Genomic DNA, 26,026 nt, shown 5'->3' with positions numbered 1-26,026 from the left:
ATGGTATATGCTCACAGTGGGATATTACTCAATTCTAAGAAACGACAGTGTGCTAGCACCGGTTATGCTATCCTGGATTAAGCTTAAGCCTGTTATCCGAAGTGCGGCAACACAAGATATGGAAAATGGGCCCCACATCTAGTCGCCATCAAATTGGTACTGAATGATTAAAACTATGGTTCTCAAATGGTGGTCGTGTTCACCAGGGATTAGGGGGCGGGGTGTGGGGGGGAGATCCAATCTTAGGGATGTGGTGAGCATTTTGGAGGGGAAGGGCATAACTCTAACCCTTCTTAGGGAGAGGCAAAGACATACAATGTAATCAAAATGTCAAAAAAAACACAAAAAAACAAAAAACTTTTTATCGGGTGGCAGGCAGGTGGGAGGGGACAGGAGGAGAGGGGTGTATACTTACATGATGTGTGGTGCGCTCCACCTGGGGCTTGGACACACTTGAATCTCTGGCACGTCAGGAGGAGGGAGGGGGAGGGGCAATACGGCACGTCAGAGGGAGGAGGGGGCAGGGGCAATATATGTAACCCTAACAACAATATTTGTACCCCCATAATATGATGAAATAAAAGGAAAAAAAAAATTTAGCACTAATAGACTAATACTCATCCAAAAAAAGAAAAAGATTTGTAGAATGCAGCAGAAAGATTTTAAATCAGTTACCTTTTCCTCTCAAGAAAAAGAAAAACTCATAGTAGGCAGAAGGAAGGAAATAATAAAGATCAGAGTAGAAATCAATCAATGAAACATAAAGAGGAAAAAAAACAGAGAAAACAAATGACAGAGAAATCTGCGTCTTTGAGAAGAGCAATAAAAGTGATCTCTGTCCAGGCCAATCAAGAAGAAAGTCACAATGTACTAATATCAGGAGTGAGATTATATAACATCTTATAATTTCTATAGATATTAAATGAATAAGAAAATACCATAAACAACTCTATGTCCATAAATTTGACAACTTAGATGAAACGAACCAATTCCTTGAAAGACACAAACTACCAAAACTCACTCAGGAAGAACAATTCAGAACAATTTGAACAAAAAAATAAAGTAGGATTGCACTATCATGCATTAGTATAAAAAAATATCCATGTGGACATACTAATGTAAAAAATGCTTGAATAAGTAAAATACCAGTGAGAAGACAGTCATCTCCCATGCAGAAGAATTTCAAATAATTTGACAACACCCCACTGTCCAGGAGGGGAGCACCCTCCTGCTCTCGCAGTGTGGCTGTGCAGGGTCTCCTCCTGGGGAGCACAGCGTGGGAGGGAGGTGGGAGGAGCAACTGTGCAGTGGGGAAACGACCTCAGCCAGTGGTCGAGGTCAACATCCACAGCGTGAGTCACACTGACAGACTGTCTTTGACACAGTGTGACGAGGACAGCACAGTGCTCCTGGTCTTCCTCCCAGAAACCTGTCACCTCCAGTCCAATCACAAGAAAACTTAGACAAAGCCCAGTTAAAGGACAGTTTATAAAATACCTGACCACTGATTCTCAAAATTGTCAGGGTCATCAAAAACAAAAAGTCTGAGAAATGTAAAAGCCAAAGCAGCCCAGGTAGACACGACAGCTGGTTGCAGCAGAATGTGGGGAGAGAAGTTCATTTTGAAGATGCCAACAGAGCAACGCGTGCAATTTAACACTGTCTAGTAGCCGCTTAACAAAGCAAAAACAGGTGAAATTAACTGTGATAAGTTTTATTTAACCAAATATATACAAAATATTATCACTCAATATATTATCAGTATGAAAAAATACTGAGGAACTTTACATTTTTTTCACATTAAATATTTGAAATTCGAGGTGTGTTGTACACTTACCATACATCTCAGCTCTGCCTAGCCATACTTCAAATGGCTGGCAGCCCCTGAGATGGACGGACAGACCTAAAAACACAGCCATGATTTAAAGGTGACGACTGGAAATTACTGTAATCGTGGTGAGGACTCCGCGCTAACTGCAGGCTAACACGCAGACATCACTTCCTCTGAAGGATTCTACTTTGTGGTTAAAATGACAACAAAAAGGACAGTAACAGCAGCATAGCATGCAGTGTTGTCTTCACATGTTGGTGTTTGTGTTTTTCAATCCTACAAATTTTACCTGTGGAAGACTTTGTCCACACTGTGGCCGTAGATAAAATCTCTATGCTGATGAGCACAGAACCTAGCATATACTCTAATTTTTAAACAGATAAAAAGCCGATGCAGTGGCTCACGCCCTGTAATCCCAGCACTTTGGGAAGCTGAGACAGGAGGATCACTTGAGGCCAGGAATTTGACACCAGTCTGGGCAACATAGTGAGACCCTGTCCCTACAAAATTTTTTTTAAGAATAGTAAAAAGATAAGCCACGAACTAGAAGAAAATATTTGCAAATCACCTATCTGGTAAGAGGCTTTTTTTTTTTTCTTCAAATTTTGAGACAAGGTCTTGCTCTGTTGCCCAGGCTAGAGAGCAGTGGAGTCATCATGGCTCACTGCAACCTCTAACTCCTGGGTTCCAGTAATCCTCCTGCCTCAGCCTCCCGAGTAGCTGGGACTATAGGTGTGAGCCACTGTGCCTGGCTAACTTTTTATCTATATATATAAAACACTCTCAAAACTTAATATGAAAACAAACAACTTAATAAAAAAATGAGCAAAATATTTTGGCAAACACTGTTTCATGGCAAATACATGAAACAATGCTCAACACCACTAAACATTAGGGAAACTGATCCCATTTACAGATTATATGCATTAAAGCCACAGTGAAATCCTACCACACACCTGTAAGAATGTCCAACCCCACTACGTGCTGACAAGGGTGGGTAGCAATGTGAAATGGTATAACCACTTTGGCAGTCTCTTAAGAATTTTGACATAAACCTATTAAACGATCTATCTAGCTAGTCACTCGTTTCCTAGGTATTTACTCAAAAAAAATGAAAGCATTTATTAATCCAATGACTTATACACAAATGCCCACAGCAACTATATTTGTAACAGTAAAAAAACTGGAAACAATCCAGTCATCAACAGGTAAATAGATTAATGAATTGTGATATAGCCATAGAAGGGACCACTCAGGAATAAAGCAGAACAAACTGTTTTTACAGGCAACAGCATGAAATGAAACTCAAAATAATTATGTTTAGTGAACAGGCCAGACATACTTACAAAATGTAACAGAATTCTAGAAAATATATGATAGAAAGATCAGTGCTGCCTAGAGATGTGGGCAGTGATGAGTGCAGGGAGGGATGGGGCCACACAGGAGCCTTCCGGGCAACGGATATGTCTACTGGCTGGACTGGGGCGCTGGCTGCCTGGCTGCACGCATGTCAACACCGTGCAAACTGCACACTTGAACCATGTGCAATACATCGCATGTAAAATACACCCAACTAGCGAGGCTACTATTGAGTATACTTCTTCATGTTTTATATTTTCATGTGTTTTGTATTTCTTCTAAATTATTGATTGATATGCTTGAAATGATTTATAGGTTTTATGTTCATTACTGAGGGCCTGCTATAATTGAGAATATAGATCAGGCATGGTGGCTCACACCTGTAATCCTAGCACTTTGGGAGACCATGGTGGGAGGATTGCTTGAGGCCAGGAATTCGAGATCAGCCTGAGCAAGAGCAAGACCCCATCTCTAACAACAACAACAACAAAATATATCTATGTATATATAAAGACTTTGTTGTAAGTGTTGTAATTAGATTTTCTGTCTGTCATCTGTCTTAACTTGCAATGCTGCCTTTCCCTGGGCAACAGCTTTCCATTTTATGTAGTCAAATCTCCCATCATTTTCTTTTATAGTTTTCATACGTGGTGTGATATTAAGAAAGTGTTAGGACCCCTGAAATTATAAAAGTATTGCTTCATTTTTTCTAGTAATTATAATTGTTTACATTGTTCATATTTAAACCATTTAACCTATCTTAATTTGTCTTGAGTTAAATCCCTTAAATTTTGTCCAAATGGTTTGCCTGAAACTATTTACCCCAGAGCATCTGTTGAATAATGAAGACATTCCATGTATCTCCACAGTGAACCTTCCTCATACCCTGAAGACCCATGAATAGTGGCACTTTGGGACATTTATTCTATCCACGGATGTTCCTATTCTTGTACTGCTTCACATTGCAGCTTTATATTTTGATACAGGGTTTAACAAATTTCCCTTTATTTTTCTTTTATTCTACTTTTTCAAAAAGAAAAAACTGAAAAAGCAAAAGCAAACTTCTTGGACATTTTGAAATCGTAATTTTATCTAGAGTCAAAAGAAAATAACAGAAATAACACAAGTTAGGTATTAATAACATTAAAAGAAACTATATTCATAAAAACTTGTGACATAACTAAAGTTACACACAGAGGATGACTCAGAGTTGGAAATGCTCATCAAGTGACGACACAGTAAATCCCGTCAGCATTGGGATCATGAAACAGTAAGCCAAAACGAGGGTGTTAAGTATAAAATAGTAATTTATAAGTAAAGCAAAAAAACCTGTGTGTCTATAGGAAAATAAGTATCACAAAAAAAAATTCTTAAAATACCTAACCTGTAAACACTTTGCAAAATGTGATCACCAAAAAAAAAGAGAAAATATGTATACGTAAAATAATGAAAGGAGTATAACTCAAAAATTAATATTTAAAAAATTATAGAGGCATTTATGTAAAAATCATTGCTAAGAAATTTGAAAGCTTAAATAAAAAGGCATCCTACCTGGGAGGTAAAAATTACCTCTGAATTAGTATATGTGAATAATCTGGTAGCCACAGCAGAAACAGGATATTTATAATCTACTCACTAAAAAGGCGCTGAGTAATTTGTGCACTATTAAAATTAATTCAAGTCATTAGTGCAATACTCGTCCGTGACAGTGGACTTTCTGTCAAATGGCAAAGGCTCTGAGAACCAGATCTCGTAACCGGCTGCTCACTGTTGTGAGCTCATGACTGGCTGCTCTTGCTTTCTTTCCAAATCAATTCCAGTAGCCCCTTGTACAGTCCAGCCCAAGGTCACCAAACATAAAAAGAACCTGGCTGCACCTCCCATTTACACGCTGAATTGCACTCATTTGACCATTATTCCCTCGCAAGCTAAAAATACAGACATACCTGGAGGCTACTGCAGGTTTGGTTCCATACCACGATGAAATGATTCCCATGAACTTTTGGGTTTCCCAGAGCTTAGAAATGTTTACACTATGCTGTAATCTACTGAGTGTGTAATCCTATTATGTCTAAACAAAACAACATCCACACCTTAATTTAAAAATACCTTATTACTATAACGTGCTAACAATCATCCAAGCCTGCAGTCTTGTTGCAGGTGGAGGGGCTGGCCTCCATGCTGATGGCTGCTGAGGCTGGGGTGGCTGTGGCAACTTCTTCAAATAACACAACAATGAAGTTTGCCGCATCGATTGTCTCTTTCATGAAAGATTTCTCTGTAGCATGTGTTAGTGTTTTACCCAGACTAGAACTTCTTTTAAATTTGGAGTCAGTCTTCTCAAACCCTGCCACTGCTTTATCAACTGAGTTTATGGAATATTCTAAATCCTTTCTTGCCATTTCAACCACATTCACAGAAGCTTCACCAGGAGTAGATTCCACCCCCGAAAAGCACTTTCTTTGCTCATCCATAAGAAGCAACTCCACACCCATTTAAGTTAGGTCATGAGATTGCAGCAACTCAGTCACTCAGTCACATCTTCAGGCTCTACTTCTAATTATAGTTCTCTTGCTATTTCCACTACATTTGCAGTTACTTCCTCCACTGAAGTCTTGAACCCTCAAAGTCATCCATGAGGGTTAGAACCATCTTTTTTCAAATTCCTTTTAATGTTGATATTTTGATCTCCTCCTATGAATTATAAATGTTAACAGCATCTAGGATGGTGAATCCTTTCGAGGTTTTCAACTTACTTTGCCCAGATCCATAGGTGGATATCTATGGCACCTATAGCTTATGAAAAGTTATTTCTTAAATAATAAGACTTGAAAGTTCAAATGGACTCCTTGACCCATGGGCTGCAGAATGATGTTGTGTTAGCAGGCATGAAAACAATATTCATCTCCTTGTATATCTCCATCCGAGCTCTCGGGTGACCAGGTCCATTGTTGTTGAGCAGTAGTAATTTGAAAAGAATCTTTTTCTTTTTTTTTTCCGAGCAATAGGTCTTAAAAGTGGGCTTAAGATATTCAGTAAACCACACTGTAAACAACTGTGCTGTCATCCAGATTTTGTTGTTCCATTTATGGAGCACAAGCAGAGTAGATTTAGCATAATTCTTAAGGGCCTTAGGATTTTCAGAATGGTAAATTAGCACTGGCTTCAACTTAAAGTCACCAGCTGCATTAGCTCCTAATGAGGGAGCCAGCCTGTCCTTTGAAGCTTTGAAGCCAGGTATTCACTCCTCCTCTCTAGCTGTGAAAGTCCTAGAAAGTATCTTCTTCCAATACAAGGCTGTTTTGTCTAAACTGAATATTTGTAGTGTAGTCACCTTCATCAATAATCTTCTGGATAACCTGCTGCAGCTTCTCCATCAGCACTTGCTACTGCACTTTTATGTCATGGAGACAGCTTCTTTCCTTAAACCTCATGAACCAACCTTTCCTAGCTTCCAACTTTTCTCTGCAGCTTCCTTACCTCTCTCACCCCTCACAGAATTGAAGAGAGGTAGGGCCTTGCAAGATCCCAAAAGGGAGAAGCCTGCTTTGTCTACATTGAAAATCTGTTTTTCTAGTGTAGCTACCTTTATCTTATCCAGATCTTCTAGATAACTTGCTGCAGATTCTACATCAGTATTTGCTGCTTCACCTTGCACTTTTATGTTATAGAGACAGCCTCTTTCCTTATACCTCATGAACCAACCTCTGCTGACTTCCAACTTTTCTCTGCAGCTTCCTCACCTCTCTCAGCCTTCACAGAATTGAAGAGAGTTAGAGCCTTACTCTGGGGTAGGCTTTGGCTTAAGGGAATGTTGTGACTGGTTGATCCTCACTCAAACTTTCTTCCTGTCAGCAGTAGGCTGTTTTGCTTCCATACCATCTGTGTGTTTACTGAAGAAAAAGCACTTTAATTTCCTTCAAGAACTTTCCCTTTGCATTCACAACTTGGTTGTTTGGTGAAAGCAGCTATAGACACACCTTCCTCACTAAGCTTAATCATTTCCTGCTTTTGATTTAAAGTAAGAGACGTGCAACTCTTTCACTTAAACACTTAGAGGTCACTTCAGGGTATTAACTGGCCTAATCTCAGAAGTGTTTCAGAGAATAGGGAGGGCCAAGGAGAGGGAGAGGGATGGGGAATGGTCAGTCAGTGGAGCAGTCAGAACACACATTTATCAATTAAGTTCACCGTCTTACCTCGGTGCAGTTCATGGTGTCTCAAAACAATTAAAACAGCAACATCAAAGATCACTGAGCACAGATCACCATAAGAGATATAATAATGAAAAAGTCTGGAATACTGAATTACCAAAATGTGACACAGACACAAAGTGAGCATGTGTTGTTGGAAAGATGGTGCCAATAGGATTGCTCAATACAGAGCTGCCTCAAACGTCAATCTGTAAAAAAACGTGGTATCTGTGAAGCACAATAAAATGAGGTATGCCTGTATGTGATTGTTATTTCTCTATTCTAAATTTCTAGGTATCATTCTATTCCCCCCTACATACTTATTTAAATTCATAAAACTCTTATTGTAGGTGATATTTGTGTTACTAACATAGGGCCAGCCATTCTCTCAGTTGTGGAAGTGTTGGGACAAGCAGCAGATATAAGCAGCTTGTCCTCCTCACTATAACTAAGGCATTTCAACCACACATCAGCAGTCACAAGCAACCCCAGTGTTCTACTCAAAATCACAAGCTGAATTCACAGCTTGAGCTGTCAACACGGTGTGGGGGAGCAGTTTATGGTGACTTATCTGTTCCACGTGTATTTTGTCTCTCATGACTCAGTATCAGTATGACTGTGCTTATTTGGCAAAAGTCCTCTTTTCCTAATAAGATTTTCAAGTTGGCTGTGCCTTCTATATTTTAATGTCTGGAGCACACATTATCCACAGGGACTTAAGACTCATGATGCCATGAATACTGCTGGTGACAACTAAGCAGAGGAGGGAAGAACATTCCCCTCTCTGGTCAAGCCTATCAGCGCACCGGGACAGGGAGCCAGCCCTTCCCAGCAAGACAACTGCGCCCTCAGCGGCAGTCACTGCACTCCCTTGGTGGGAAAGAGGTGCCCCTGACAGCAGCTGGGTTTGGCTCACTCAAGCTGCCCATGGCAAATGGATTTCCTCCACCAGGACACAAGAGTACCATTTATTAAGTACCTCCATGAGCCAGACCCTGTGCATATCGCACCTCTGATCTTCACAATAAGCCTGACAGAACAGACGGTTAGCATCTCCTGAGTGGAGACAGGACCCTAGAGGGCCATGCCGAGGTCATCCCTGCCTTGTGCTCTCCTCCCTCCATAGCACAGCGAGGAGCTCCACATTGCCCATTGCTGGCGGATGCCGGTTTCTAAGACCCCAGCTCCCCACCGGGCCTGGCTATGTGTTCACAGTGATGCCCTCCCTCCCCCCGCCAGCCCCGGCTCCCACCTTCATGTGAACCCACAGTTCAGCTCTGGGCGAGACCTGCCAGGTGGTCCCGGGAAGGACAGGAGGGCACCTCCACAGAAGCAATCCACAAATCTAACCAAACTGCAATGACTCCTAAACTCTAATGGAGTTTCAATTCCTAATCCTAGGGTGGCATTTTTTAGATCAGTTTCTACTGAGGATTAATCCCTGAAGCAATGCCTTGAATAAAAGAAAGCAGCTTCCATGGTCAAGAAACTTTGGGAACTTTATCTTGGAGATACAATACATGTCATAATAATCTGGGAAGGCCTGCAGTAGAAAAACCTGCTTCAAATTTCTGACTTTTTGAATTTTTAAACTAAAATTACATGTATTCTAAAAATTTCTGACCTTCACCCTGGGCTCATTTCTGCATCGGCACTCCCAACTGCCCTTTTGCTTCTGCACTGGAAGCTGCACAGTCTAATTTCTTGGTTTCACTGATTAAATAATGCATACACTGTAGCACATTAAATTATTTTTTATCAGCCCTCACCCTCAAAACCTAGCAAGTGAACTGTCTCTTCACAGACTACTCAAGAAACAACTGATGAATCTGAAAGATAATTGCTTTTAATTTTCTAAATTTTCACTTATGTAACATAATAAAGGCAGATTTATGTGACCTGATAATGATATTTTTACAAAAAACAGTTCCCCCCCAACATTTGGTCAGTAGTATATAAATATTTACAATGAAAAAATAGGCAAGGAAAAAGGAAATGTTCATTATCCAAGTCCATTTCTTTCCAATGCTTATCAATATTGTGAAAATAAAATACTTCATTAACTTTTTCTAGTCATTCATATTTACACATTGCGTCAACTGATGGTTTCAAGAAATTTAGGTTGCACTGTATAAGGATGTTTTGTTCTACATCACTCCTACTTTTTTCTATATTATTTTAAAAGTTATCTGAAATAGTAAATTAAATATAAAAATGTAAACTTTGAAAGAAGAGAACATAAGAATAAATATGTGTAAAGGTAATGCATTAAGATACAAAGTTTCTCACAGAGGTTGGTATTATACAACACTAGAAAACCAAAATAAAATGCTCTCTATATTTTTTAGTAGGGAGATTGTTTCAATTTAATTTGCTTACATTAACAAAGATTGCCTCTGAAGAGGATGTTAAAAAAATAGCAATGATAATACCATCTCAACTGATGAATATCCCATCACCCCAACTTTCTCTAAAAGAAACTGATGTTCTTAAAAATGACAAATTTAAATTATGTCATAGACAGCTTAAGAAGCCTCAACAAATTATGGTACTTTTAAACCATGAAGACTATTAGAAATAAATTTGAACGATGCAGCCAGCTTATTGAACTGAGTGATATTACAAATATACTTAACTCTGCTGTATAAAAATGTTGACTTGATTCTACCATACGCCATGCCAGTGACACACTGAAGTGCTCTCGGGCAGAAAGGGTAGACACCTGCAGCATGCCAGTGCCTTGAGAACCAGAACGTAGATTTTTACGCCAATAACCCATAAGTAGCATTTGCAGGTCCTTGGGATGATCCGTGAGGTTTCACGTGTGGGAACTGCGCCGTCCTCTGGTGCCCAGGGACACATGGAGTCTTGGCTCTCTGGCTTTATAATGTTCGTTAAAGTCCAACCTGAAGCTCAGAAACTGAAGACTTTCATCAGAGCTGGTCGTCAGTAACACCAAAAACTGTTGCACGATACCCTGAAAAGGAATAAAATATTCATTTCAGAAAAGAACTTATCCCCACTGTTAATCCCCTGGGTTTGGGTTTATTTTTGCCTTCCAGTAAACACCCCCATGGAAGGTGTCCTCTCAGATGGACCTGAGAGCTGCTCCAGAACCCCAAAGTTTACACATACAGCCAACACACATTAGGAAAAGTATTAGGAAGTATTTGCAGAAGAGTTACTCTTTCTGCAAATACAAACAATGAATAAATTTTACTTAAAAGTAGCTAATCAACAAGTTTTTCCTTGTTGTCCTTGAATTCCACAAGAATAAGCAAAACAGCAAAGTGACTGGTGTTAAAACATTCTATTCTTATTTTGAATATAAAACTCAGCATATGTGTTTCTTTCACATGATTTATGAAAGATGTTTCATCATCATAAAACCCTGACTAGAGAACAAATTGAGAACATAAAATGGATCCATGATCTCAATGGACACCCTGAAGTTCCATTGCTGTTGAACATAAGGCTATGGCGGTCTTCCTGATGGGGGTGCAGCGTCCTTTTATCACCTCATTCTTGAGTGGGCTTTGTAAAGATATGACAGTTTACTCAAACTTTAATGTGACAAAATGACTGTTTCTATTTTAAGGTAGAGAGAGTCACTTAGTGAGTACAAACTCCAACCCTGTCAAGTTTCATAGCGTATGCCACGCCAGCAGACATTTATGGTTCAAGGAGATTCCTGGTCATCCATGCATTTTCTACCTGTCTTAGAAAGTTCTCATCTGCAGAGAAAAAAGTCATGGAAGCACTGTGTCCTCATCAACCCTCCTCAAGTCCTTACCTGCTGGCATTCCTCTTTCCTTGCTCTGGTCAGAGAGTGAATTTCAAAGCTCACATGTGGCTTCTCGGGGAGTACCTGGAGACCTGGTATGTACGTAGGCCCAGATATATCACGTAAATATGTGTGTGAACATCACTCTTTCTAGGTGATGGGAGAAGAAAGCTCCTAAGGAATTATATTGCCAAAAATATAGACAGTAACTTCCTGTTAAGTGATGAAATTGATATATAAAGATCCATGAACTTGACTAACTATAAGGAAATCTAAGGAATATTTCCTCCCACTGGTTTGGGACTCAGGTTTGGGACACTGGTTTGGGACACTGGTTTCAGTCATAAACAGTAAATGATGAGTAGCTGTTAACACTCCACTGTTTCAAGTACACTACAGAGAACAGAAAAGGACTTTTGCTGTTATGGAAGGGAAATCTGAATGGTAATGATTTACAAAGAAGATTAAGACTGTAATTTGAATAAAACTCGGATTATACTGATTAAGATCACTTTTTAAAAAATGTATTAACTCCATGAAGGAAATGTGTAACCATAAACAAGAACATCATTGTCTCTCTTAGAAATGAAAATATAGACTAATGTTTTAAATCATATGTTACAGCTTTGTAACTGTATAAGTATCTTAATGAGTAGAATGGAACTAAACCACTAGGTATACATTTTTAAGAAATATGAATACATATTATATCTATAATATGAGTTCAAGGAGGTATTTCATATCAAAACACTACCCAATAAGGATATTCTGCACATAAACCTGTCATTCTCACCAATTATGAAACTTGTTTTCAACAAAAATGCAAAAGTAGGCCAATGTAAGAGTTAAGATCACTTGTAAAAGGGACAACTCTCCCCCTTGGCTGTCCTGAAGAGAAATACAGAAAGTGTGAGGGTCCTGGGACACAAATCAGATGCCCACAGAACAGGGTGGGTGATGTTTTGTTTTCTGTGTTACACCATATGAATAGACCAGCACACAAAACCATAATTTTTAAAGGTTTGAGGGTCAATGCTCAGTAAGTCTAATTATTAATAGTTATCTGCAATTGAATGAAAAAATTCTTCATGAAATCTTTTCATCTGTATTTCTGTCATAAACATGCACAGGGAAAAGGAAGAAATGAGAAACCAGACCCTCAGAAATGGAAACACAAGCAGAGCGAACAAACACACAGCACAGTCCCCAGGCCCCAACATCGGTGCACACATCACCGGCTGCCGTCTCTGTCCAGGCAGGGCATCCACAGCGGGCTCAGCTGTCTCCAGCAGGAGTACCCCCACGGTGGACAGCGGGGGCCCCTTCCTGGGCTTGCACCCTGGCTGCACACGTGCAGTGCCACAGAGCCAACCACCACAGGGTACCACGGGGGTTCCAGCATGCAGCCAAGGGGGGAACCACCATGGGCACTACTCACATCTACACATATAAGCGCCAAACTGACAGTGCAGATCCATCTCTAATCATTTTGAAAGCAACTGTCAGTTACAGAAAACGGGCAATGTGGTTTGGGCACAATTTCACACTGATACATACCTGGTAGAAATGTGTTAATATCCGCAGCTGTGAACACATTTTTGGTATAGATTCCTTAAATTCTTGAACCCTCTTCTCCTCCTCTTCTTCCTCTGCTGCTGTCACTCCCCATTGGCCCTGAAGAATCAAAAGCCCCAAATGGAATTAAAATCTGGATGGAACAACCCTCTTCTTCTCCTCCTCTTCCTCTGCTGCTGTCATTCCCCACTGGCCCTGAAGAATCAAAAGCCCCAAATGGAACTAAAATCTGGATGGAACAACTATTCGTAGAGTGCGACTGAGAAGGGGCATGTTAGGAGTGGGGAGACATATGTTTTTGATACTGTTAAAAAACTTTTGTGATAATTTCTCATGTCAAATTGCTCTCTAGCTCAGTTTTTTCAATTAACAATGTATCTTGGAAATATTTCATATGAATACCTTTGTGCATAGCGAAACTTTCCGCATTGTTTTTTTTTTTTTTTTTTTGAGACAGAGTCTCGCTTTGTTGTCCAGGCTAGAGTGAGTGCCGTGGCGTCAGCCTAGCTCAAAGCAACCTCAAACTCCTGGGCTTGAGTGATCCTTCTGCCTCAGCCTCCCGAGTAGCTGGGACTACAGGCATGCGCCACCATGCCCGGCTAATTTTTTATATATATATATCAGTTGGCCAATTAATTTCTTTCTATTTATAGTAGAGACGGGGTCTCGCTCTTGCTCAGGCTGGTTTTGAACTCCTGACCTTGAGCAATCCACCCGCCTCGGCCTCCCAAGAGCTAGGATTACAGGCGTGAGCCACAGCGCCCGGCCCGCATTGTTTTTAATAACTATTATATTACTTTGTAAAACATGTAACAACTTATATAATTCATTACAACCAAATCTGTCTTTTGCTATCACGATCCTATAATGTCTTCCAGTCGTGGTGCATCATTTCTTATACAGACAGTAAACACACAACTGGAGCCAATGGTGCAAAGCACTGGCACAGCTTACACCTTGCTTTAATGAGAATGCTCGCTGTTTCCCTAATATGATGCATGTTTTTGTATTGGAGATATATTCATATATTCCTAAGATTGTTTTTAATCAATGGTGAATTTGACTAAATGCCTCTTCAGCTAGCATATATAGGAATTATCATTGAATTCTTTTTATCAAGTATGAATTACAATTACTATTATATATTTACTGAGCTTTTTCACTCCTGAAATAAATCCTAGTTGTCATAAATTTTAAATTCCACTAGATATTGTTCACTCATATTTTACATAAGATTTCTCCATCAATATTTATAATCCAGATTTGTTTTTCCTTTATGAGTTCATACCAGCCTCATGATGCTTCCTGAACAGAATGTGGAAACTGTCCTTGCCCACGACTTGGAATAATTCATGAAGCACCAGAGTGACCCCTGATAACAGGTTCAGGTGACTTTCTCAGCTGACATGCTGCTTTTTGGTGGCACAGCCCTTCAATAACTTATTTCTTCTCTAATAATTGTTTGTTTAGAATTGGCTTTCTCTTTTGCAATTTTGAAAATCTCTAGAAAATCATTCATTTCCTTCATGTATGTAGATTTATTTCCATAGAGCTGAGCAAAAGACATTTTTCCACATGTATTTGCACCTTCTCTTCCCATTATTGACCAGATAATAAGTTATAGCGTATTTTTTATTTCCCACCATCCCTCCTCCCCCCAAAAGGGCCAGCTCTTGGATTTTGCTACCTTTTTTTCCCCCTATTTTTATAATTCATTAATTTTTGTTCTCATCTTTACTAATTATGTCCTTTGGCTTCTCTGTAAAGACTAGTGGAGTGCAGTGGTGCGACAGAGAAAGGCTGGACCGGGGAGACCCGTCTGTGACTGACTGCAGTCGGCAGAAGGGGACGCGCTGCCGCCTGGGGACCGGCCGCCTCCGTCTTTCTTCAGGTTTCCTTTATTGCCACTTTCTAACTGCTTGAGTGGGTTGTTTAGTTTACTTACTTTCATTCTCTCCAGTTTATTTATACAGGCATTAAGGGCTACAGATTCTGATAATTATGTCCTTATTTAAGTATATTTGATCTTTCACAGTCTGCAAGAAACTGAATTATATTCTAATATTAATGTGTTTCAATCCATTTCTCCTTATATTAATATTTACTGCCTATTTTTTTTTAATGAATACTGACACTATACTATTTGGTACTTGTAGGGAGCCCTCCCTGTTTTCTATCTTCATTGTGACTTACATGTCTTTATGATTCCAAGGCATCCTTCTTCTCTTGTTTACTATCTGTGCTCTGAATCACAACCTGCTTTTCTTTGAATTCAATTTGCTTTGTATGTCTTGTCCGTTGTTTTCTTCATAAGTTTTCTACCTCACTCTGTATTGAGTGTCTTTTCAATACTAGAACTTCTCAACTAACAGGTCTGTCCTCTAAAAAGTCAGCTCAGCTACAAGCCATCTGTCCACCTATCTAGGGGTACCAACCAAACATCCTTTACTGAGAGTCATTTTCTTTTACTCTACATGTTTAACCCAGTTACCTTATTGGTCTGACAGATAAATATGCTCTTAGTTCTGTCTTCATACTTATGAAATGCTTTCCAGCTTATATGAGGGTGTTCATCTTTTACTATGTAGTCTGTATTTCTTCTGATAACCTGGAGGATTTATGTATACTTTTTAGTGGTGTCACTTTCATCACCTGTTTCTCTGGATGGCATCAACACCAGCAACAATGACTATTGTCCTCCTTCCTTGGCCATCCAACTTTAAGATAACATATTCACATTGGTATCTTTAACATCATCATTTAACATATTTATGCCTGCTTTACTTAATGAGCTTTAAACACTATCTTTTGATGCCTGACTATAAAGAATGGAGAAATCATAATATTTACACTACTTCCCAACTCTTCTTCCCCTACCAACTTTTGTCTTTTATTTCTTTAAACAAGATTTTAAATTATACTATTTTATTGCAATGTAACACACATAAAAAAAAAGTACAGAAATCATGAATGAACAGCATGATAAATCATCATTAAGAATGAATACACCCATGTCACCACCAACCACATGGAGAACAAGAACACCACTAGCATCCCAGAAGATGCTCTTGGGGCCTCTTCCAATCACTCCCTCTTCCACCCAGGGAACGCTAGCTATTGTGAGTTGACACTTGGTGGACCTGGGAATGCATTTCTGTTGGGCATGTGCCTAGAAGAGGAAATGCTGGGTCAGAGTGTTCCTAATCAGCATCAATCACTGCCTACCAAATTCCAAAGCTGCTGCTCTAGTCCACCTTTGACCGGCAGCACTGGAGAATTCTCACCTGCTCATATCCTCACGAATATTTGCTGCTGTCCATCTTTAAAATTTTAGTCACTCTAAAATTTTAGTTATTCTGTTAGGATGTAATGTCTCATTGGGGTTTTTAACTTTGACCTTTTCATAAATTTAAGACACATTTTTAATGGGGTTATCTTATTGATTTACAGGAGCTTTTTATACATTACGGATGAGTTATCACTAACGTGTATAGATAACTTCTCCCCTGCGATAGCTTGCTTTTTCCTACTCTTAAGAGTATCTCTCATAGACATTACTAATCTCAACATAAAGACTGTTAATTTTATTTACAGTTAATACTTTCTATACTCAATTTAAGAAAAGTCTCTTCTTAGCACGAGTTAGCCAAAAAAATAAAAAATAAAAAAAAAAAAAATAAGAAAAGTCTCTTTACCTCAAGATCGTGAGGATATTCTTCACTCTGCCTCCTGAAAGCTTTAGCACCTGACCTTTCATGTTTAGACTTAACCCTCCCTTGTACTGGTTTGTGTGTGTGTTGAGGCAGGGTCAGGAGAAAGTTACCTAACACCATTTACTGGTCCTGAGTTCCCCAGGCTCTTGGTGCCAGTTGTAATGAATTAACAATCTCCTTGGGGGAGCTAATTCATCTCCTTGAGCCAATACCACACTTTTACTATAATTTTATTGTAAGTCTTGAGCATGTATGTACACTCACTTATAAATGTATACCCTTTCATTTTGTTCTTGTTCAGTAGTCTTTTTGCTACTTTAGGCTCTATGTATTTCCACATAAATTTTAGAATTAGTTTATCAATTTCTACCAAAAACAGAAATTGCTGAGATTAGAATAGGGATTTCACTAAATCTATGTATCAATTCTCCAATCCATGAACACATCATTCCACTATTTATTTAGAAGCCCTTTAATATCTCTCAATGATGCTTTATAGCAGAGTGACGTCAGTAAACCTTTTCTTGTAAAAGGTCAGTATATGTTTTAAAGGTTTATAGGCCACATGGTCTCTCACAACTACTCAACTCAGCTTCAATGGCACAAGTAACAAAACAGCGGGGCTGTCCCAATAAAACTCTATTTACAGAAACAGATGTGAAGCCAAATTTGGCCTGTGAACCTTAGGTTGCCACATCCTGTTTCATGGTTTTCTATATAGAGGACTTACATACATGTTACATTTTCATGCTCTCTTAATGGCATTTTTTAAAAATTTCACTTTATTGATAATAGAAATACAATATATTTTTGCATAATGACTTTGTTTTCAGCTACCTTGCTAAGTTCACTTATTAATTCCAATTATTAATCTGAAGATTACTTTAGATTGTCCATGCCTATAACCATAACTTTTGCAAAAAAAAAAAAAGATAGCGCTTTTTTCTTTCACTCTGTATTTCTTCTTGGCTTGCAACACTGACTGGGACCATCAGTGCAGAAGTAGTGTGTTTTCTGTCTCAGGGAAACACTTTTCAATATTTCACCACTGAGTATGATGTTTTGCTACAGATTTTTCATGCAAACCTTTTTATCAGATTTTACTTGATATTGAATGACTTTCTCCATCTATTGAGATAATCATATAATTCTTCACCTTTTGTTTGTAAATGTGAATTACAATAATTTTATTAGAATAAAAAGAGTATGTATTCTTGAAATAAGCTTAATGTTGTCTGTACCATATTATCCTGTTGGTATATCAGAGTTTGGTGATACTTTGGGTTTTTACTTCCATGTTCATGAGAATTAGTCTAAAGAACTAATGTCAGAGAGTGACAAAGTTAGAACTGTCTAAATGTTTTGTAAATTTGACTTTGGAATCAGGTTAATATCTTTCATAATTATATTCACTTTTGTTTTATGAATAAAACAACCCCTAGAAATTAAAGCCAAAATGAAATCAACTGATCTAACTGTGCACTGAGTCCGTGGCATAGGGACATCATCACATGGAATTTGAATGCACTTACCTGGTTGGATATATTCTCAGGGAAAAAAAAAAAGAATTACCAAAAAAGTAAAACTATTTCAAAACTATACTGTTGGTGGTAGTATCAGGATTCTCATTCTGAGGAGGCCGTGTGTATGGCGTGTGCATGGATGTGGGTGTTGTAAGAGGGCAAGTAACTAAGTATGGTAACACTAGAAACCAAGATTTTCAATATTTAACACATATTTTAAAAATGAAAGAAGTAAATGCCCTTTTATCCTAAATTTGAGTTGGAAAAATCATTATAAATGTAGGGGATTTGAGAAGAAAAGTAGAACAGAGAAAATCCACGAATTGGAGGAAGAGGACCCTTTGGGAATTCTCTACCTAATGGTGACGCAAGAAGAAAAAAATGACAATGCTGTGAGTAAAGCAAGCAGAAGCCAACTCCATTGCAACACATGTCAGCAGGATTTCAGAATCCTCTACAAGTTGTTTACATAATCTCTTCAGAACTTCCATAGACCTCAGGTCTAAATGACTGCCTCAAAATTTATTTTGCCCTATGAATTTAAATCACTTCTCAGATGCAGTTTTAGGTTTCATCTCTCTTCGCACATCCTTCAGCACATCTGCATAACCTACTCTGATAAACCTGAACTTGTTATGTGGCTCTGCTGATGGCTGGCAGTCTAGAGAGACCATCGAGCCCTGTACAACTGGCCATCATATTATTATCAGAGTGTGAAAATCCTAAAGATTGGTTTTTTGTAGATTTTTATAGCTTAGTAACTCTCCAGAAGGGAAGATTCTCTGGCCACATGGGCAGTTTTAAAAATAACAGCAGTGGCTAGCATTTATTGAATATTTACCAAATGCTAAATAATTCACAGACATTATCACATGTAAATAAGTAACTCCATGAGATCATATTTATTATTACATCCATCTTACAAATAAGGAAACTAGGTCTTAGGGAAATTAAGTCATCCAAATGCACAAAGCCAGAAGTCACAGGGTTAGGACTGAATCTTCAGCCTATCTGACTTACATCAATCCATAGGGTTGCCTGGGCAAGGCCCAGGAGACACTGTGCACGCAAACTCTACCATACTTCAGAATCGCCAACATACCACTTTGGATGATGAGATGACTTTGCAATATAAATGTTTCCAGAATATACCAAAGAAATAACTCGTGCTTTCAGTGGCTGTGGATTTTCCAAGCTAAATATGGTCCTCTAACACACGTTTTAAGGGAAATAATACTTAAAAGTAATATCCAAATTGTATTGACTCAACAATTTGTCTGACCATCCCCAGAGTAAGTACGGTCATGTGTTGCTTAATGAAGGGGTACACTCTGAGAAATGCATCATTAAGCAACTTCCTCATTATGTGAACATAGAGTGCACTTATACAACCTAGATGGTACAGACTACAACACACCTAGGCTACATGGTACAGCCTATTGCTCCTAGGCTACAAAGTTTGCACAGCATGTTACTATACTGAATACTATAGGCAACTGTAACACAATGGTAAGTATTTGTGTATCTAAACATAGAAAGGTGCTTAGGACAAATTAGGATGGACAAGAATAAAAACTAAAAAATTAATAAAACAAGATTTTAAAAAGATAAAAGAAAGATGCAGTAAAAATAAGGTGTTATAATCTTATGGGACCACTATCACATATGTGGTCTGTCATTGATTGAAAGGTCATTATGTGACACTTGATTGCATCTTGAAAAACTAAAAGATTATACAGATCATAATATATCAAAGAAATCTTATAAATAGCCAAACTTGCTTAATAAATCTTCCCAATTCCAGGTCACTGAAGACACATGTTGGTAAAATCACTGAAAATAAACTAAAACGCAGAAATCTGGTTCATACACACAAACACACACGTATACATATGTGTATACATGCAGATACACACATGTACACATGTACACATATGCATATGCACACGGATACACACACATACAGAGATGGGCTCTACCTTAAGATGGTTGTACTTAAGATTTTCTGACTATAAGGATGGGTTTATCAGGATACAGGCTGAGTATCCTTTATCTGAAGTGCTTAGGACCAGAAGTGTTTCAAATGTCGGATTTTGAATATTTGCATAATGAGGTATCTTGGGGATGGGATCAAAGTCTAAACATGAAATTCATTTATGCTTCAAATACACCATATACACAGAACTTGAAGTTAATTTTATATAATATTTTAAATAATTTTATACATGAAACAAAATGTATGTACACCGAACCATCAGAAAGTAAAGGTGTGGAATTTTTTACTTGTAGCATCATGTAGCTCAAAAGTTTCAGATTCAGGAGCATTTCAGCTTTCATATTAGAGGTGTTCAACTTGTATTAAATGCATTTTCAACTTACAATATTTTCAATTTATGGCAGGTTTACTGTGATATAATCCCATCTGTATATATACACCATTTGCAAAACGAATCACAGTGTATGATCCACCAGCTTCGTAAAAGCAATGCAGAGTTGGGGTGTGAAGACACCAACACAGATGATGTCAGCATCTCTACACTTACTAATGAAAACTGGCAAGAATCTGTGATTCTCCTAAATGCTGTCTTTGTTTTTTCCAACATGATAATTACAGTGATGACCCTTCCATCGTTAGAACAGTCAGTACTTCCTTAGGACTCTGAATGTAGTGTGACTATATCTCACCTTGTATGAAGATTTCTGCAGGAAAGTTATTTGTTGCCACTTGTGATTACTATGGCAAGAAGTTCACTATTAAAATTGATAAACTAGTATAAAAACCATACCTCAATTTCATGCTGTTTCTTTTTCTCTTCAAACTGTAATCGTCTCTGTAATTCTTCCAAAGCAGTTCTGTATATTGCATCTTGAGCATTCTGAAGTTCAATAATTTGATCAAATACAGCTCTAAGTTGGTTTAAAAGTGCCTAAAAAGATAGACAATTTTTTATGAATAGAGCCTCAACATGCTTACTGTTTCTAAATAAAATAGTGATAATTAGTAAAAAGATACTATAAAACAAGATATCAACTCAAATTTTCAAAGGGTTCATTAGTTGTTCATTCATTTCGCAAACATTAACTGAACACCTACTCCTGAGCAGCACTGTACAAGGTACTAGGGAAACACAACCCTGCACTTACCATAACAAGAGCAAATGCTACTTACTGAGTCTGACGGGGTGCCAAGCTCTCTATGCAAATTATCTCCAATTCTCACAACAACCTTACAAAAAAGAAGCTCTACTCCAAATTTCAAAGCTAGACAGTAGGTAGTTATGAGTGGAACTATTCCAAGGATTAGAAAAGACTACGAAAGCACCTGAAGCAGTTTTTTTTTCCTTTAGATATATCAAAACCAGATAATGTAAACCTTAAGAAAAAATATTCTTAGTAAAATACCAAAAGCAAATTCAGCAAGGTTTATAAACACAAAACAAAACAAAACTAGTATCACATTTTATACCAGGAAAAAAGGATGGCTTATCACTGAGTTTGAAAAAGCTCTTAATGTTTTAAAACATATCAATGTCACAGCACATATCTCTACCTCACTGCTTATAACTGCTGCACAGTATTCTTCAATACACATCTACCATTTTTTTGTTACTCTTTCTCCTAGCATAACATGGACAGAAAAGGGAAATAGTGAAATGTACAGCACAAAATCATTTCCGTAAATTAAAAATATATACACAGGAAAGGCCACACAGCAAAGATGCAAAGACATTGAAACTGGTGCAAATGGTGGGAAATGGGAGGGGGGGGGTTGAGATTAGAACCAACAAAGCACAAGAGGGTCCTACCAGATGTCTTTGCAAACATCACAGCTAGCAGTGAAACAATAACGCATCCTTTCAACATTGGGAATAAGACAGGAATCCCCTTGTGCTTGGTGTTAAACTAGCTAATGCTCTAAGGGAAGAAACACAGCAGAAGGCAGACTATGTGGAATGAAAGAAACAGTATTGTTTCTATCTGTAAAAAAAAATGTGCCAAGAAAATATAGGAACATAGAAGAAAATATTAGAATGGAGAAATAGATAAAAGATCAAAGTAACAAAATCAATAGCCTTCCAAACCAGCCAATTTTCACAAATGTAGTAACAATCTTAAAAAAAAATTGTAAGAAGTGTATGAGAGAAAAATGATATAACTGTATTGAGAAGCATAAAAGAAACCTAGATAACTGGAGGAGGCTCCTGGCCCATGCTTGGGAAGACACAATATAGCTGATCTGGGGAGAAACTAAGATATTGAGCTAACTCTATTGTTAAAACAAGTTGAGCCTAGGTGCAGTGACTCATCCCTGTAATCCTAGCACTTTGGGAGGCTGAGGCAGGAGTATCGCTTGAACCCAGGAGTCTGAGGTTGCTGTGAGCTATGATGACACCAATGCACTTAAGCCCGGGTGACAGAGTGAGACTCCATCTCAAAAAAAAAAAAAAAATTAAAAGAAAACAAAAAACAAGTTGAGCTAACTCTATTGTTAAAACAACTTTATAATTAATGAAGACATGTGCAATGCCACTTCTCATCACCAGCTGGCTGAAGGACTTACATTCTATTCCGCTAAAATATTTTCCATTTTGAAGGGACAGCAATACTTGGGCTCAAAATTAATTTACTGTAGCACCATTAACAGTTGAGCTAATATCTGATTTAAATGAGACAAAACTGAAATGAATATTTGCAAAATAGCTTTCAGGACAAGCCAATGCAAGAGAGCTTGGTTATTGCAAAGTGAACAATTCACACTCTCTTTCATTTACTACAATGTACTTGTGCAAAACAAGGTCTTCAAATTACAAAGCAACAAAAACAATCTAGATTTGATTTGGCAAATGATAGAGGGATATGATTAAATGGTGCTGCTCCTTATGTGAGGCAACCATGTGATCGATATAGTAAATACCTTCTGAAAGCTGTTTGTCCTCCTGTAGAGGTCTTATAACAAAGGAGCAAAATAAAAGATAGAGATGGTTTGATTTTTGTTTTTAATAAAGATTTATTTCTCTAATTTGTTTCTTTATTGTAGTCAAATAAAAAACCAATTTATTACCTTTGGAACAGTTAGTTTACCTTATTGACTTTTACTGGGCATTAAGGGTGTGAGCAAGGGCTCCGTTATCAATCCATCCACACAGAGCATGTGCAGAAGCTATTCTGTGGTGACATCAGTGTGCACCAAGTCATTACATGATTCAGGGTTTTTCTCAACATTGCCCAAACAAAAAATACAAAAGCATACATGAACCTGCAATGTCAAGCCACAATCTCCAACTTCAAAATTATATGTATCAGAACAGCCTTGGTTTTCTTAGTAAGTGATATAATAATAAAAATATTATATACAAAATAACTTATGTCAGTAACAGACTGTCTTAATCTTTATATAGTGGGTTTCTTAAAAAAAAAAAAAACTCTAGGGATTATTTTCAACAAATCGCCAAATTAAGAGTTAAACTATAAGCAAAAGCAATTTCAGAAATAATTATTAAGCCTTTTGCATGACTCCCTCAATGAAGTTAGTGGAAACCAAGTCCCATTTATATGCCGTGTTTCCACGAGAACATTATGCTACAGATAGCAATATTTTCCCCCTTGGATATTGTTCGTATCAGCAGAAATAGTCTAGAGGCAAGAACTATGACAATTTAACTTGTTTCACACTGAATTTTCCTATCTCTAAGTGGGCTAAGATTCCTATCTTATCCATTGGTTGCATGGATTGAGACTGCTACTTATTTACCACAATTGTTAGACTGATAACAGTGTGGGAATAACCCTCAGCAGTTCAAACATTTTCTGCAAAGCATTAAATCCAGTAATTGTAAATACTGCATGAAATGTATGCACACACAATGACTTTTGTTTAAAAACAAAGGCAACTAACCTCCTTTGCCAGCCACTACAACAAACGTTTTACTTGGATTATATAATTTAATTCTCACAAATCTGTTGAGGAGAGACTAATATCATGGCCTTTGAAAACAGGAGACCACTGGAGTCAATATTACACAGGATGGCCTTTGGTCTATATGCCTGCAGAGCCCCATTCTGTCTACCGTGTGACCCGCCCATGGGTCTAGGAACTCTGCCCCGCTAGTCACCTCATCGATGTACCTAACGGTGGCTGAGGTGCTGACTGACTCCTACTCCACACAGAAACATTAACTGACAGAATCTGAGTCTTTCTATAATTTTAGCCTGATTTAGGTTTGGTAATAGAGGTTAAAAGGCCCCCAAACCTCTTGAGATATACGTTTCTTAAATTACTATATTCCAAATATTTTAAATTGATTTTGTGCCATTATTTCAATATATTTATAAAAACATACAAAACATTCTATGTAAGCATTCTAGATAAGTATTTTTGATCTGAATAATGATTTTATACATACAACTGATAAATCTTTAATAACAAAATGCTGCGTATCAAAATATCTATTTTGTTGGCCATGCTAAAATTGAGATAAATAAAAGCCCTAAAGCCATGCACTTTCCAGTGAGAGGCCCTTGGAGGAAGTGTAGCTGGAGGCAACCTTCTGTAAGCCTGAAGTGTATTCACAAATTTAATGTAAAAAATGCACTTGAAATTTTGCCCCTAATTCATGATACATTTGTTTCAAGAGAAAGTAACGTGCTCCTTCTTGCCCCAGACCTTTAAATAAAATCAAAACTCTAGGAAGTTTTGCCACATGGAACATGCAACTTTCAGAACACAGGCTCTGAGGGATGTCAGCGAAAAGTTAGGGCCATGGCCATGTTAGAATTTATCTAACTCTTATCTATTTTCTAACTCATGTAGTTAGATACTGACTTAATGAAGGTAAAATACAGAAAAGATCACTATCCCCAGACCAAGAAAATAAAAATAAAACCCAGAGGGTTCTACATTTCTTCACGCCATTCTTCTCAACTTTCTTGTATGTTACCATGTGTTCTGTTCTCATACTGTATAGCTTAGTTTATTTTGTTCTGGAACTCTGGAACTCAAAATTATCATTCATAGTTAATTTTTTCTTTTGAACACCACAATGGGATATTATTATCCCCCTAGGAAATAAATAGGTAATATTATTCTCTACTATTCTCTGTTTGTATCCACATCAGAGCATGTTCTTGTTTCAGTACTACCCTTCTAATTCTTTTCAGAAATTGCAAACTTTTAATAAAGTTGACTTAATTATTGCCAATGTGGCTGTATCGTGGATTTCTAGGAGTCTCCATTTCACAGGAACCCAAGAAAAGAAGATTATTATTTCGATTTCTTGTTTCTCAGCAAGTCAAGTCTTACCCTGGAGCTGCTGTCCAGCAGACAGCGGGAGATGATAGTGTCCAGGAACACCTCGTGTGCTGCAATGATGTGGTCCAGATCCTGGGCCCGCTGGACCTTGTTCCAGAGCTCATCCCAAGAACACTCAAGCACCTAGGAAACAAAAGTTTGCAATTTCTGGACAAGGTCATGTTCTTCGTGGTGTCGTATCTTTTATAAAACATGCCACATAGAAGTGTAAGACATGACTCATTTAAATTAAAAACGACAGGATGATAAAGAATACCTCGAAAGTGATGTAATACTGCATCTGATGGATGAAATGGACCATCTCCGAGGCCAGAATGTGACACTGGTGCAGCACCCCAGAGAACTCTGTGAGAGAACAGCCGATGTCAGGCATGAAGTGAAAAGACATTTAACGTCAGAACAATGTTTCCCCTCTTGCTAACTGCAATCTACCTTTTTAAAAAAGTCATGAGCTTTAATTCTTGATCCCTTAGCAAGAAACAATCTTTCCATAATCACCTTCTGTGCCATTCAAGCTAAACAAGAATTTAGTTATCCAATCAGGTGGTATTATATTACTTTACCTAATATAAGGACCTAATAAGGAATGGCACGAAACAAAATATAACTGTATTTAAGAATACGAAAAATTTATTTTATAATAGTGCAGCATCTTGAATAAACTTAAGCTGTGTTTTATGGGTTCTTTACAATTTGGAGACAAAAACAACCTTTCTTTAAGGAAATGAAAGTGGTCTTG

General features: G+C 37.9%; 1 protein-coding gene across 1 annotated transcript in view; it reads right to left on the bottom strand.

Moving 5' to 3' along the window:
• Window positions 1–1,703: 1,703 nt before the first annotated feature.
• Window positions 1,704–26,026, bottom strand: part of TUBGCP3 (tubulin gamma complex component 3) — a 99,562-nt gene continuing 75,239 nt past the window's right edge. The window contains exons 18-22 of the mRNA XM_012751985.2: window positions 25,544–25,632; window positions 25,279–25,410; window positions 20,765–20,905; window positions 12,725–12,841; window positions 1,704–10,360 (exon numbers count right to left, since the gene is read on the bottom strand). Of these exons, the coding sequence (XP_012607439.1) occupies window positions 10,202–10,360; window positions 12,725–12,841; window positions 20,765–20,905; window positions 25,279–25,410; window positions 25,544–25,632 (638 nt within the window). The 3' untranslated portion in view covers window positions 1,704–10,201. The remainder of the gene's footprint in view (window positions 10,361–12,724; window positions 12,842–20,764; window positions 20,906–25,278; window positions 25,411–25,543; window positions 25,633–26,026) is intronic.

Source organism: Microcebus murinus, chromosome 13 (assembly GCF_040939455.1).
Source record: "Microcebus murinus isolate Inina chromosome 13, M.murinus_Inina_mat1.0, whole genome shotgun sequence".
Lineage (NCBI taxonomy): Eukaryota > Metazoa > Chordata > Mammalia > Primates > Cheirogaleidae > Microcebus > Microcebus murinus.
The sequence above is the reverse complement of the archived record's forward strand: the minus strand, read 5'-3'. Positions and strand labels throughout refer to the sequence as shown.